This window comes from Oryza sativa, chromosome 2 (assembly GCF_034140825.1).
Source record: "Oryza sativa Japonica Group chromosome 2, ASM3414082v1".
NCBI classification, from domain to species: domain Eukaryota; kingdom Viridiplantae; phylum Streptophyta; class Magnoliopsida; order Poales; family Poaceae; genus Oryza; species Oryza sativa.
Window position 1 is genome coordinate 27837706 of NC_089036.1, and position 15159 is coordinate 27852864.

General features: G+C 44.8%; 3 protein-coding genes across 4 annotated transcripts; 1 reads left to right on the top strand and 2 right to left on the bottom strand.

The window, feature by feature from the left end:
* Nucleotides 1-973: 973 nt before the first annotated feature.
* On the bottom strand, nt 974-5871 carry LOC4330282 (uncharacterized). Its single transcript, XM_015772106.3, has 7 exons — nt 5570-5871; nt 4393-4439; nt 3997-4153; nt 3675-3870; nt 2963-3089; nt 2383-2559; nt 974-1568 (listed from the first exon to the last, which is right to left on the bottom strand). The coding sequence occupies exons 1-7, from the start codon at nt 5808-5810 to the stop codon at nt 1413-1415; spliced, it is 1101 nt and encodes a 366-aa protein (XP_015627592.1). The 5' UTR covers nt 5811-5871; the 3' UTR covers nt 974-1412.
* Nucleotides 5872-7676: 1805 nt separating this feature from the next.
* LOC4330283 (mitochondrial import inner membrane translocase subunit TIM23-1) lies at nt 7677-8573 on the bottom strand. 2 transcript variants are annotated; one of them, XM_015769382.3, is made up of 2 exons: nt 7907-8573; nt 7677-7832 (listed from the first exon to the last, which is right to left on the bottom strand). In XM_015769382.3, the coding sequence occupies exons 1-2, from the start codon at nt 8442-8444 to the stop codon at nt 7828-7830; spliced, it is 543 nt and encodes a 180-aa protein (XP_015624868.1). In that variant the 5' UTR covers nt 8445-8573; the 3' UTR covers nt 7677-7827. The 2 variants fall into 2 exon arrangements, with proteins under 2 accessions (XP_015624868.1, XP_015624867.1); XM_015769381.3 differs by having other exon boundaries at nt 7677-8573.
* A 731-nt stretch (nt 8574-9304) lies between these two features.
* LOC4330284 (mRNA m(6)A methyltransferase) lies at nt 9305-14656 on the top strand. The gene is made up of 7 exons (NM_001416818.1): nt 9305-10459; nt 12292-12390; nt 12718-12801; nt 12884-13233; nt 13555-13771; nt 13944-14023; nt 14125-14656. The coding sequence occupies exons 1-7, from the start codon at nt 9359-9361 to the stop codon at nt 14312-14314; spliced, it is 2121 nt and encodes a 706-aa protein (NP_001403747.1). The 5' UTR covers nt 9305-9358; the 3' UTR covers nt 14315-14656.
* Nucleotides 14657-15159: the final 503 nt, after the last annotated feature.

Here is a 15159-nt window from a genome sequence, read left to right on the forward strand (position 1 = left end):
AGGGAACTAAACACAACCTTTGTCCATTATCTTTTTCAAAAAAAAAAAATTCCCTTTTTTCAATTCACCTCCTTAACCCTAGTTAGACACATCAAGGAATGCAAACTTTGGGCCCTCATGAATTCAAATTTTTCACAAGATCTTTGCAACATACCACAAATACAGTTTAATTCATACATGAACTATGAAAGGTCTGCACATTTTAACTAGATATAGTGGAAATGAAATGAGGGCGGCCTATAAGAAAAATCACCCATTACCAGTTTGCCACCGACTTTGACAGCTCCTGCATCTGCAGGAATGTGCTGAACAAAGAAGATTCCTCCTGTCCTGAAATTGTTATTCCTTGTCTAAAGGCATTCAGCATATATAAAAGAATCAGGTGATAATTTTGAGGTTCGCAAGTGTATATATAAATGGAATTTCAGAGTAGCATACTAGCATCAGTAGTGATAGCTCACATGTTGCACAGTATATTATGTGTCAGGAGATCAAACAGTAGTAGCTTAAATTCAGGCTTGTATTTATAAGCAATATGTACTCATGGGTATACTGTAGTAGAGCTACCATGTGCTTTTCTTTCTTCTCCCTCGCTCTGCTGGAAGGAACACAAACAGAATGATTAAAACATAGTCAGCTCATGTGCGTGCGTGTGTTGTCTGTTTCGAGTTGTTGTTTCTCAAAAGCCTAAGAGAAGCAAACATGTCACGTAGACCACTGATTTGCTGGTTAAAAGATTGACAAATACAACACTATTCTGGTCGCCAAAAGTAAAGAAAACATCTAAAAAGGTGGTTAGGAATATATACTCGTCAGTTTCTGTGCTTACCTTTGATACTGCGAATGGCATCATCTTTTGTCAAAATCAAACCATTTACCACTTACCCAAAAGTTTCAGACTGACAGCATCTCATCTCAAGTACACATTATTACCATGATGAGCACCACAGTAGATTGCAGGGAAAAAGTACGGTGGACGAAACAAAAGCCATCTCAGTAGCTGCTTCTTCAGCAACATGCATGCTTTTGTCTGAACTGGCCATAATAGATAAAGTTCAGAAAACAGTAGAACACCATAATAGCCAGCGACCTCATGGTTTTGACATCGCAACATGCAAAAATAACGACAAGAAGTACCCTCCAAGAGCTGCATGAACGAACTCTGCAGGGCTGCAACTTATACACTGACCTACCCAAAACCAGCCAAACAGCAGTTGGTGGGGACTACAGATGATATGATGCGTAGAACAGCACGCAACCATGGAAGGGTTTGATGTTTGTTAAACCATCTCGACCATAGAAGATTCAAGCTGCCGCAGAGTTGTAAACTTGAAATGAGCAGACTGATCAAATTGTATCATCTGTATTATGCCCATCACGGTGCCATCTGATTGATATCAACCAAGGAGGCATCACTTCTTCTTTGCCGCTTTTGCATCAGGCACCAAAGCCTTGACACAGAGACGAGGCTTAGTCGAGATGAGTTCAGACGGGAGAACGGACACCCCAGCCACTGAAGATCCCAGGGATACCCCAGAAATAGGGAGCATCTCCACTAGTACTGCCACCTGGACATTAGAATATATCATTTATTGTGCAAAACAGTATGCAAGATTTATGCACAACAGTGCAAAGCAATTTCCAAAAGGCCATAGATCTAAAACTTAAGTTTTTCTCTGTATTTAAAGTAAAAGAACAGAGAATATAATTGCGTATTCAAACATGATAGTGCAGAAGTTATCTAAAAGTGTAAGTTGTCCTCTACGCTTCAAAGTAAAAGAGCAGATAAGTATACATAGAATTCAACTTTACATAGTTATTATGACTCTGGATAAATGGTTCCAACTTTTTATCTCACTAGTAAATTAGTTTGTTTCATTTTACTCTCATCACTCCTCGTTTATATTATTGAAAAGTGAATTATAACATTTGGAACCCATGGTAGAAGCCAAAAAACACGTAAAGTTGTGAACTATCAGAAAACCTAGTTGGCCGTTGGGTTTCAAAGTTCAAACAAAAAGACGTGGTGAAAGTAGAGGTATACTTAGCGGACCAAAAAGATTATTATTGAACAATCTTGATGATGACAACTTTGATGAAAAATATTGACTTACTGACATCTGCTGCATCCAAAAGTAAACGTGCTGAAATTGCAGGATGTCAGATAATCACGTGTCAATACTGTCCAAAGACTCAAAAACTTATCTCAGTTGTCATCATGATCGAGTGGAAAATAACACGCTAACTTCACTAGTCAGCATTGATAACTTTGTTGTTTTTCCAATTTGGTGTCTTTAGATTATGGTTCTTTAAATCCTCCATGTTAGCTGGCAAGTAACTCTGCTAAAGTATTGAGAGGTTCATTCAAGGAACCGATTTTACCTCAGGAGATCTGAGATCCACAATTGAGTTCTCAGCAACTGATTTGACGGCACCAGCAACGACCTTGAAGCATTGGTCCCTGTCCATTAAAGTTTGTTGTTTTGAACCTTCATTGCCATTCTTCTGCCCTTTCATCTCTGTTTCATCAATGCCTCTTCTATTATACCCAACTGCGAACTTTACCATAGGTTAACATTATATGAAATATTAACAGTTGATATGTTTCCACGAGATAATGCTGCCAATGCTAAAGCCCATGCCATTTTCAAGATAGATACAATTATAAACCGTTCAAAGCATGAAGCTATTTCAATGGGTAATGATTAGGATAACAGAAATGCGTAATTTTGTTACTTGTGCATAGCATTACAGTACCATTTTAGAGAACTAAACCAAATACAAGAAATATTTTTAACTCAACACATGCAATGGCAAGAGAACTGGATATGAGATCTGCAATGGCAAATATATATCACAAAAGAACTGGACAAGAGAAATCCAGCTATAGAACTGGATTGATTGGATTCCATCAACGGTTTAATCCAATCAGTAAATGTAAGCAGTGCAATATGCTGTGTACCTTGATAGGCTCATCTTGGTCTTCCTTACTCTTTACAAAGTCAAGAAATAACTTTGACACAGTAGTATGTAGTTCTGCTTCTGACAGAACACATGTTTCCTGAATAGGAAATATGCGATGACACCATCTGCCCATTGAAGGTTGAATAGTTTCAAATCAGAAATTTTCCAGTGCAACTAGAGTCAATCATGGCATACGGAATTGGTTGGCAGAAAGACGCACTGCTGCCATATTTCTTGAACAAATGAATGGTAATAGGTTGCATAAATCAAATCGCTATGATGCAAATCTAGAATAGAAAAGGACAAAATGATAATAATATTATCTTCTTCTGCTTTCTTAGTGATCTGGTCTACACTGCACATCATTCACACATTCAGCATATTAGCAGAAAGAAGCAAGCAAGCGTAACATATTGCGCAGTCACTAAACGGTACCGAAATTAACAAGTTTTGAAGTTGAAAACTGAATCAAGGTTGACAAACTTAACTATACTCTTTTAAAAGGGAGTAGTGGTGGTGGTGAGTGGTGAATCTGCTAGTAAAAGAAATTATGCTAGACAAAGCGTGCTCTAGAAATAGTATGTTGTAATATGTGGGATCGCTTATTACTTTTCGGCACTTCCATATGACAGCTGAAGCCTGTAGTTAATAAATCAACTTTGTTAACAGCATTTTGAGAGAATGAGTGTCTAATGAAGTTAAGAACTTACTGTGGAGATTTAAGCTTGCCAGAATGCAGTGAATGAAACATTTGTGTAAGCATTTGAACAACACGAAGGCCTCCGCTAGGAAACGAAAAGAAAAGCAAGCCACTTCTTGACAGTTTAACCAGTGAGAGATTTGAAGTGTCGTCAACATTTTTACTTGTTTTGGAGTGAGGTGAAACTGAGTCTTTTTCTACACTGCCTGTTACAGAACCAGAAAAGACACAGCGTTAGAAAAAAGACAGGTAACCAAACCATCCAAAATCACACCCTTTAGATTGAATGAATGAATGTGGCTAATAAGTTATGAAATACAATTGATGCTAACCAGTTGTTTCTGAAGCATCACCCTTCTCATATGTTACTGCATCTCCTGAATTTTCAATATCTGGTGTCTCGGAACATATTTTCCTTTTCTTTGCTGAAACTTCCGTATCACTTGGTTCTGACTTTTCAGAACTATAGCTGTTTGCATGACCAATGGACTGGCGAAAAACAGTAGCACACCCAGTATATTTCAGAATAGAGTGTAAGGAAGATGAAGTGGAAAATGGTTGCCCAAAGTATGAATAAACTACCACAATCAAAGGTAAATACTACAACTTAAAGTTGCTCTATACTTGCAAGATATTCAGATGGTAGCAAATGTGCTGTAACATTAAGTTTTATGTGCTAGAATTATCCATTGCAGAAGAACAACCAAAGAATAAGGAGCAAGACCTACATTTTCAAGAATGGAAATGGCTTCCTTTGTTGCGCTTTTCTCACGTTCTGTAAGAAGATGATGATCACATCAAATTTTTGCAGTAGTGAATAGAAATTAAGTGTATATGTAGAATTTAGCTATATTTAAGATTTGTTTTAATAAATATCTTTGTAAGATCTGTCACAGGGTAGCAGCTGGATTCTAAAATAACCCAATAGTAGGAATAAGATCAAAACAGGGATAAAATGTAGGATAACCCAGATCACTCAAGACCAGCAGAACTTTCCAGAATAACCGCAACCTAAGTGGTTTGGCTGATGCTTCAGCACATTACATACCTAAGAACACTCCTGGCTACACAAGCGGTTACAGATTTTATTCAATCCTTGACTCAGTGAGCATGTTACAATTTCCAGAATGCACATACAGCAGACCAAACATCATTACTTATTTTTTTAAGACAATACACCTTTGGTCTCTCAACTCTTTCCATGGTTTAAGTTTTCACCCCCAACTCCAAATCGTTTGAAATATGTCGATAAACTTTTGAAAGCATGCAGATATCCCTTGCAAAAAAAAAAGCATCAGTTTTGCCATATGTCTAGTTAGTGTGTATTTGGCCTACTTGTCAGCCCCCTCTCAGCTTCATCTTCTAGCTGGACTACATGAGGACTGAGGACACTGGCAAGTATAGCGAAGTTTTTTCTTCTCACCATATTTTTTTCCTTTTCTCCTATACTGCATTATGACAAATAAAAGTACAATAGTTGCAGGTGATCCACCACAAATTTATAAACTATGCCAACATTAAACAGTTGTAAATTTGATTTACTTTTCAGCACATACAACTACAGTTCATCAACTACTAACTGACAAGTCAACAGAAGAAGTGTCTGGCAGGGTCGAGTATACAACCATTGGGTAAGCTAACCGATATCCATACAACAATGTACTAAAAACTCATACACCAAAGTCGAAGGGTAACAAAAAGGTAGTTAGTTCTGCGCCTCCAATATCCACATCTAATGATCTAAATGCTACTAGTACCTTTTAGCGTCACAGGGGTCACTCGAATGAATCCACTAACAAATCCACCACCTGAAGTATCTAGTCTTCCCCTACGTATCCATATCCAACAAAATAGTTTTTGCTAAAATAGCACGAGTAAGTCTAAACATGGATGAGGGGCACGCACTGATGGGGCAGGTGATGAGGAAGCCGGAGTGGGAGCGGAGGAGGAGGGAGCCCGACGCGCGGTAGTCGTAGCGCGGGAGGTTTATCACCGCCGCGTGCTGCTCCCATGGCTGCAGCGGTCGGTCGCTGGCTGCGGCGGCGGGGGCGGGGGCGGCGGCTGGTGGCTCAGTTGGAGGCTCGCGGGCCGGCGGTGGGGTTTCGATTTCGGGCTTCGGCTCCGGTTCCTCCGCCGCCGCCGCCATGGAGAAGCGCCGAGGATTTCTCTCTCTCTCTTCGGTCGCACTTTGGGCGGCGCCGAGGTCCGAGGAGGGTTTGGGGTTTGCAGACGTATTCTGTTAACCTGTTAACTCGATCCGAAGGCGTATTTCTGTTGGTTCCCGTGAACTCGAACAGAAAGCGTATTCTCTTCCTTTGCGTAAACTCTCCTCACGCGCATTGCTTATAGGATCAAAATAATCGATTAGAGTTACACATGGAAAAGTCTAGGACCGGAATCTGATATAGTCACGGAGCTTTTCTTACTAAGTTGATTTCAGCAGCTGCCAAGTACTCCATATGTCTAAATTCATTAATACCTATATGTATGTGGGAATACTAGAAAGTCTTACATTGTGAAACGGATAAGTACCTGAGATGATGCTAGTAGATTTGCGATGGCCGGTCTATTCATCTTGTTTATGAAAAGATACATCTGGGTCCAGGTATGAAAAAACGTACGCATAATTGGAAGACTATAGACACCAACCTTACAATCATGATTATTGAATTATTGGTATATCCATGTCCTGTCCTGAAAGAGGCTATTTTTGAACAATTTCCGTGTTTGTGCAGATACGATATGCACACTGTTGTGTGTTTAGGGTGCTACTTACCTTTATTTCAGTGAAGCATACACAACAACCACACGATCCGACTCATGTTTTTGAAACCTTACAAATATATAAAGAGATTGATGTTGTTTATCGTTGGGTCGATGAAGATGCCGACTGATGTATATTAAGGAGAAGGGAGAAAACTTTACGAACATACCCTCTCTAGAGGGAGCGCAAATACAGTGCGTCGGTACATCGCCTTTACAACATTAAGAAATTACAATAGGTTGAAATCTCTCTGAAACTGGTGTTGTGGCAATACTCAACAAACTAAAGAGCCTTTGATTTTCAAGTTTCCCACTCATCACACATGATTGCACACAACTAAGGGACCGACGAGGTTGTTCCATCGAATACCCACATGTTGCGCTCTTTCTAGATCTACCAAGTTACGAGGATGACTCCGGCGTCGAACGTCCCACGGTCGACCTTGGAAACGGAGTGCTAGGCAGTAAGCCACCAACTGGGAAAGTCCGAAGACGATGGAGAACAGGAGAGACTCAAACGAGTCCGAATCTGTACCCAAACCTGTTGCGAGAAGGGTTGAGAAGGGGCAACCCTGGAAGATGTGTTAGTATGACTGGCCATCATTGGAGCATAGGTGACAAATTGGCGCGAGCTTCCAACCTCGCCGCTACAGGTTGTCAGTTGTTAAACAAGCATTGCGGACGGCAAGAAACATGAATAACTTGTATCTCGCCGGCGCGCGGGATTTCCAAATGATCTTGCCGAGAGGGCTTGTTTAACATATCGCTAAAATTTAGCGTTAACAGGTTTCACAAGGTGCAAACATATAGTGAAATCAAACTTCACGAATAACAACACAAATATGAAAAATATATGAACTATGAATCCGGCATTGGCCATGGACGATTAAGCTCGAGATTAAGATCACTTTCCTATAGATACTAGGAATAAAAACTTTTCCTGAGATCACATTGAGTAGTAATTCAACCTGATAAACAAATTGCACTCAGCTTCGTGGGAGAGGCAGGAACTCCACATTGAGTAGTAGTTCAACCTGGCAAATAAATTGCACTCAGCTTCGTGGGAAGGATATGCATCCGATACCGAGATCTAACGATTAGTTGAAGAATCGGCGTGTCTGCCAAGATTGAAGTGCGTGATGTATATGAACCGACCCATATCAAGATCTAACGATTGGTCGGTTAGGGATGGAGTTACCGTCACCACTATGTTTTATTTTTTAAAGTGTATATAGTATTAGTATAAATATGATTCTCAACGAAAAGATTAGCATTTTTTTGTCCATTAATTTGCAGGACACCAAATATGAACAGTTACAAACTATTAATTGAGATCAGAGTTGCTAGCTAGATACTACGAATAAAAACTTCTCCAGGCGCACACCATGTTGAGTAGTAATTCAGCCTGAAATTTTACTCAGCGTAAATAATCCAATCTGGCGGATAGCTTCGGCGCGAATCTCTGAAGCATCGGCTTACCCGCGACAGCTGCGCCGGACAGGACTCCGCCGAGGATGCCGGCGACGATCATCGACCTTGGGCCGGACGCGATGCGGTAGAGCGCCCCGGCGCTGGCCCCCGCGGCGACGGTGTTGACCCAGTCGTCGGCGCCGTCGCGCTGGTCGCGGACGAAGCTCTCGGTCCCGGCGAAGAGCATCGCGACGATGCCGAACCGGTTGCCGAAGGCGCGGCCGACGGAGCCGCTCTGGTTGAGGGCGCGGTTGATGCGCAGCTTGGCGGACTCCCCGCGCTCGGCCTCGGCGGCGGCGCGGCGGAGGCCCACGAGCGCGCCGGACGTGGCGCCGGCGAGGTAGCTGACGCCGGTGTAGAACGTGAGGTTCTCGCCCCAGGTGCGGGTCTGCCGGAACTTGTCCTCCTCGAAGAGGCACTCCGGCGAGGTGGGCAGGTCGTAGAGCGCGCGGTACGAGGTGGGGAAGGCGAGGCCCTCGGGGCGATCCGGCGAGTAGAAGCGGCGCCCTTCCGTGGGCTCCTGCTGGGCGTCAACGGCGCGGGACATGGCTGGCTGATCTAGGGTTGCCGTGGGCTGCTGCTGCCGCTGCGTGCCTTCTGGGTTTCTGGACGATCGGTTTTGGTTGCCGCCGCCGTGTGCCGGGGGTTTAAGAGAGGGGAGTGGTCTCCGATCTGCAGTCTGCGCCTTCGCCGTGTCGCCGAAGAAAAGGGGGAGGGCGGAGCCGTGCGAGATGCGGACTCGAAACCCAGTAGGAAAAGGAACCACAACGCGACGCCACGGTTCCGACTTCCGATTGAGAAAAGAGGGTGTGGGCCGGTGAGGTGGGCCGTGGGTGTCGGCCTTCAAGTAAGTGGTCTGCCAGCGCGGCCTCCCTCCGCCTCCTCTCGGCCTCCACACAACTGTGCACGCAAGGGGCTAGGCGGAATAAGTCCAGTAGGACTCCCTCAAAATATAAGTCCAGTTTATTTGAATTCCTTAATCGCAAAGATATTTGAAACTGGCTCCGTCGTGGAATAAGAGAACATAGTATTTGCAAACGAAAAACAGTTTGTGAATAAAATTTTTATACACGTGTTTTTAGCGATCTAAAAGTAAAGACTGAAAAATAAACTTCGATGAAAAAAAACCCAAAAATCAACTCCAAATTGAGAGTTGAAAATTTAAATTTTGGCTGATAAGCATAAGCAAAAGAAAAAGATGAGGCTGTGGTGTAATTTGACTTCATAGATTATTGTAAGAGTGGTTTTCGCTGAGGTGGCAGGTTAACTTGTCTGCTTTCGGCCAGCTATTGGGCCCGCCACCGCGTCCCCTTTCTCAAATGGGCTCGACTTTATAACAGGCCGGGCCGTGCAAGCGCCACGTAGCTGCACAAACAAGGCCGTATCGCGTCGTGTCAAGCTCGATCTAGAGTTGCAAGACCCCCAAACCCCCGTGACCTCTCCGCCGCAGCCGCAACAGCAATGGAGGCGCAGGCGGACGCCGGCGGCGACGACCTCGCCGCCATGCGGGAGCAGTGCCGGAGCCTGGAGGAGGCCATCGGCTTCCGCCGGGAGACGCAGATGGGCCTCGTCGCATCGCTCCAGCGCCTCGTCCCCGACCTCGTCCCCTCCCTCGACCGCTCGCTCCGCATCATCGCCGCCTTCAACGACCGCCCCTTCGTCCCCACCCCGAACCCCGACGGCGGCCACGGTAAGAGCCCCGCCGCCCTCAAGCCCCACCACCGCCGCGCCCTCCCTGACCCGGCGCGCTCCACCCGCCGCAAGACCTCGCCCGGATCCTCCCCTGCCTCCGTCGCCGCTGCCCCCGGCGGCCTCGACGCCGTGCGCACCATGGTCGCCGTGTGCCTCCTGGAGCTCGTCCCCTTCGCCGAGATCGACGCCGCCGCGCTCGCCCGCCGCCTGCAGGCGGAGAGCTCATCCGCCAGCGAGGCCGAGCGGACTGCTCTCGCTGACCTAGCCGCCGAACTCGGCGGCTCGGCGGCCTCCGCTGTAGTCCTCGCCCTCCGCCGCATAGCCGAGGACACCGGCGGTGTGCAGATCGAGGAGGCCATGATTGGGGGCAAGTCGATGACGATGGTCTGGGCCATCGACCGGAACAAGCTCCTCAAGGAGCTGCCAGAATCCGCTACTTTGCCGCTACTCCAACCTCCTCCAGCCCCCCAGATGCCCCCCTCTGAGACCGATGCCGGCAGCGCAATGATACCAAGAACACCGCAGCAGCAGCAGCCGCAGCCGGATATGTGGCCGCATTCGATGCCTCCGATATTCCCACGGCCAAGGGGCATGACGATGCAGGGGATGCAGAGGGTGCCCGGCGTGCCACCAGGGTTGATGCCGCTGCAGCGGCCATTCATGGGACCAGCTGGAGTTATCACAATGGGTGGGGGTGTGGGGCCTAGCCCTAACCAGCAGAAGCAGAAGAGCGAGGAGGACGAACTTAAGGATCTTGAGTTGCTGCTGAACAAAAAGACATATAGAGAGAAGCAGAACACCAAGACCGGGGAGGAACTTTTAGATCTCATTCACCGGCCCACGGCGAAGGAGACGGCTGTGGCAGCGAAGGTCTGTTTTCCCTTCACCTATGCTAGTGGTTTTGTTGTTTGCACTGTGTAGTTAGTGATGCTTTGGGTTGCTGATTTGTTATTGATGTAGTCTCACACTGTTAGTCCTGTAGTAGTAAATGAGCTGGCAGTGGCGGACCTAGGATTTGAACCCAGGGTAGGCCTAGCAAAAAAAAAAATCTGAATGCAATACAATATGATTCGATATAAAATGTGGTAAACGATACGGTATATAACTCTAAATGGTTCAATACAAGTAGAAAATAACAAATAAGTTTGAATCTTACCTAAATGGTCCAAAGTTGGCATGGACCTTTTAGAATGTACCCTCTTCTAGCCGCATCTTGATCGTTGGCATCAAAACTTGAAATAGAAGCCCTTAAGCCTGGATCATGTTCAATATCATCAACATCATAAAGCAGCGGCGGTTCTTCTTCAGTTTCAATTGACCCCTGTTGAGTTATGTGTCTTAGTGAATATGTATATGTTTAGGGACTAAATGTAAAGACCATTGCATACAAGGAGATGGGGGACACCAGGTCCAAATCATCCAAAATTTACAGCATGGTATCAGAGCAGGACGATCCTGCTTGATTTTCTTGCAATCCCTAGCAACACGAGTTAATGTGGAATGCTGGTTTGCAGACTGCAGTGAATCATGGTCCAGAGGTAGTCCTGAAGAGATGAGGTTGATCCATGTTTTTTTTTGGTGATTAGTTGCATCTGGTTTGCTGCCTGCTGTCTGTAAGAGTACGGTATGTTTTTTGCCAAGGAAATCCATCCAAGCCTTGCCTTGTGATTTCGCTCCTGGACTTGCATTTTCTTCGTTGCTGTCTCAGCCTCTCAGGTGGCGTTGCTGCTGTTTTCTTTGCCGTGTGTGCTGTCGAGAGTTGCAGCAGACCTGTGTAGTTGTGTGACCTTGTATAAGTTCAGTCTTGATAAATCTATATAGAAGTTTGTGTTTTGATTGGGTTCCAACCTGCTCACTAAGAAATGAGTGAGCCAACTACAGCAGGGGCGGCTGGGCGCTGGCGGCGTCGGGCAGGACGCCGGGACCGCGGGAGCCGGGAGCTCGGGAGGCCGCTGGGCAACGGCCGGACGTGAGACGGAGAGGGCGCGGCCAGCCGGCCAGGGGCAGAGTCGCGGAGATGGCGCGGCCGCGGGGGCGCCGGCGCGGCGCGCGAAGGCAGCGGCGTTGCCGCCACGGATGGGCGTGCGCCTGGCGTGAGCCGGGAGGCCGCCGACCGACGGACGCGGCGGGAGGAGCGGCGGCGTGAGTAGCGGCCTCACCGGACGGTGGGAGCGCCGGAGTTGCGCCGGCCTCGCGGCTCGAGGGAGCGCTGTCGCCGTTGGTCGGTCGGGAGGGGAGAGTGCACAGGAGAGAACAGAGAAGAGACTTAGGGTTTTTTTTGTTTGTTGGGCCAGGCTTTTTTCATGGGCCAAGAAAAAATAAATACCTGATCTTCTCTAGGCCAAATTCTAGGGTAGTCCTGGGCCTACCTGGACTACCCTCTGGGCCCGCCCCTGTGAGCTGGTCTACTTATGCATTGCTGTTGTTAAAACTATCATAGGACGCATAACAGCTAGTTGTCGGAGGCACACTGCTATAATGAACGGTTTATCATAAATTGCTTAGATTCTGCACTGAATTAGTGCGACTGTCAAAGTAAAACTGTTAAATGTTGTTTGACCCATCTGCATTGCCTATATATTGTCAACCTCTCGACACTTATAACTTCCACTCTTCCAGTTCTTACACATTTAATTGTAATAATATGGTTGACATGAAAATCATTCATCTTGTTTTGTTAATATGGTTTTATGTTCATGCAGTTTAAAACAAAAGGTGGTTCCCAGCTGAAGGAATATTGTACCAACTTAACTAAAGAAGATTGCCGACGCCAAAGTGGATCTTTTGTTGCCTGTGATAAGGTCTGTGGTGATAGTGTCCTGCACCCCTTTTCACAATGTGTACTTCCGCACGTTACATTTTGTCTACTTTTAACAACAGTAGAGCAAAACCTGTTGTGTTTGATTCAATCACTTAAAATGATGTGCCTATCCACAATCATGGCCTCTTTGACGATGAAATTATCCTGTTAACATATTAGGCCTTATTTCTGGTTACTTGAATTTATTCCAATCAAAATCTTCACATTTTTTTCCTTGAATACTTGAATAGCTTTTGTTATCTGGTCTTTTAGCTGTTCATGGTAACAACTAATCTGGAAGTAACTGTTTATATTTCATTCTGAGCAGGTCCATTTCCGCCGTATTATTGCTCCTCATACTGATACAAACCTAGGAGATTGTTCTTTTCTCGACACTTGCCGTCACACAAAGGTGACTATGGCATATACACCCTTGTATTTTCCTCTATTATGATGTGTGTTTTTGTATCTTACATATATCCTATAATCTGTAGACCTGCAAGTATGTCCACTACGAGCTTGACCAAACACCAGATATACCTCCAATGATGGCTGGTGCTCTTGCACCCCCAAGGCAAATAAGGCTCCAGAGAGCTGAATATTGTTCAGAAGTAGAGCTTGGAGAAGCTCAATGGATAAACTGTGACATCCGAAACTTCAGAATGGATATCTTAGGACAGTTTGGAGTAATTATGGCCGATCCCCCTTGGGATATTCATATGGAATTGCCATATGGCACAATGGCTGATGATGAAATGAGGACCCTTAATGTCCCTGCTTTACAAACTGATGGATTAATTTTCTTATGGGTCACTGGTCGTGCAATGGAACTTGGTCGGGAGTGGTAAGTTTCCAGAACTATATTTGATTAGTTGTCTTCAGCAGTACCAACAGGTTAATTAATAATTGCGTAGCATTTTAGCATTGTTCATATCCTAATGCCCCTTACTGAGTGCAGATCATTTAGATATCCCACACTTCATACTCAAATAACTCGATAGGATATAGATGCTACTGTAATAACAAGTTATGTCATATTCATTCCTTTACTGAATTTTGTTTTTACTTAATGTCTACTGCCAAGTGTAAACTTTCCCTGAATGAACTTTCAGCCTGAACAATTTTCTTACTGACAACTATGTTGCTTGTTTTTACCATTCTTCAGTTTGGAGCTCTGGGGTTACAAACGTGTGGAGGAAATTATTTGGGTGAAGACCAATCAACTTCAACGTATTATTCGAACTGGACGCACTGGTCATTGGTTGAATCATAGTAAAGAGCATTGCCTTGTTGGAATAAAAGGAAACCCTTTAGTCAACAGGAACATTGACACTGATGTTATTGTTGCTGAAGTCCGTGAAACAAGCAGAAAACCTGATGAGGTACACTCGCTTCTTTGATTCATGGTTCTATACTCGCCGCAAAAGCATTGTGTTTTTTCTTATAAAAAAATTCTAACTATAGTTTATAATGTTTTTCTTCCCTACTGTAATAATAAACATGCTCATTTCAAGGCTATACTCCTACATTCTTTAAATTTGTTTTGCTGTGCAGATGTACCCCATGCTAGAAAGAATAAGCCCAAGGACAAGGAAGCTGGAACTGTTTGCAAGAATGCATAATGCACATGCTGGGTATGCTCCTGCTGTGTATTCTTCTTCCCCTAGATTATTTTGTCCTCAAACTAGATGCTAACCATTTACGTACCATTTACCCTTTTTCTTTGTTTGCTCAGATGGCTTTCTCTGGGTAACCAGTTAAATGGAGTAAGGCTTGTTGATGAAGGGTTGAGAGCACGGTACAAGGCTGCCTATCCTGATTCAGAGGTGCAGCCACCATCACCGCCCAGAGCAAGCGCCCCTATAGATGGTGATCAAGGCACATCACAGAAACCTACTGTATCAGACGGCGAGAGGCCTGCCTGATGTGAAGCAGTCGGCACCTTACTTTGAGGACTATGACATTGAGGAATCATCGTGCAAGAATACAAACACTTTGGACGACATAAGTATTTTATCACTCGTCAGCTTTAACTCCGGTTGTAAAATTAGTTAAGTCGGTTTACTTAGAAGTTACTCCAGTTGTAAAATTAGTAAGTCGATTGTTTTTGGTCGCTTGAGGAATGCAGGAGGAGGGAAGAATTGTTGGGTTTTGTAATGTTGGCAGACATCCATCTTGATAATGGAACGCGTGAGCCATTACTGATCTTGTTAACATGTCAGCACGGGCAAATCCTGAATGCAACATTTGTTCCCGTCCTGGAAAAACAGCATGTACGTTAACTCATGCTGGGATGGCTAATTAGCGCAAGTGCATCGCCACACTTTTCTTTAGTATTTTCCGACGAAACTTTTTAACTCAAATACTACAACTTTTTAACTCCAGAGCAACATTACAGTACACAAGGTTTTTCTAAAAGGTTGACATAATTAGAGTACAAAACTTTAACGACAGTATCATGTTTGCTGCTAAGAATGGATTTCAGGTTGACATAATTAGAGCACAAAACTTTAACGAAAGTACTGCTTCATGTTTGCCGCTAAGAATGTATTTCTTGCGTGATTCATGACCAGTGACTATGTTAACATGACTAGAGTAGAGAATAAGCTCAAGGCGCTGCTAGATTTGATGCTTGGTCGCTCAAGGCGCTGCCAAGCTGATGCTTGGTCAGGCCTCATCCTCATCCTCGGGGCCTTCCTTCAGCGCCTTGATGAATGCGTCCAGAGATTACTAACAAGAACAATAATATATTGTTTAGGGTGTTAATGAA

Bases quoted from the DNA above. Each gene is read 5' to 3' on its own strand.
- LOC4330283 (XM_015769381.3), bottom strand. From the start codon at position 8,444: ATGTCCCGCGCCGTTGACGCCCAGCAGGAGCCCACGGAAGGGCGCCGC.
- LOC4330284 (NM_001416818.1), top strand. From the start codon at position 9,359: ATGGAGGCGCAGGCGGACGCCGGCGGCGACGACCTCGCCGCCATGCGG. The intron at 12,391-12,717 runs GTCTGTGGTGAT...CATTCTGAGCAG, and splicing joins CTTTTGTTGCCTGTGATAAG to GTCCATTTCCGCCGTATTAT. The intron at 14,024-14,124 runs GTATGCTCCTGC...TTGTTTGCTCAG, and splicing joins ATGCATAATGCACATGCTGG to ATGGCTTTCTCTGGGTAACC.
- LOC4330282 (XM_015772106.3), bottom strand. From the start codon at position 5,810: ATGGCGGCGGCGGCGGAGGAACCGGAGCCGAAGCCCGAAATCGAAACC. The intron at 2,560-2,962 runs GTACACAGCATA...CCTATGGTAAAG, and splicing joins ACCAAGATGAGCCTATCAAG to TTCGCAGTTGGGTATAATAG. The intron at 1,569-2,382 runs GTAAAATCGGTT...TCTAATGTCCAG, and splicing joins TGGATCTCAGATCTCCTGAG to GTGGCAGTACTAGTGGAGAT.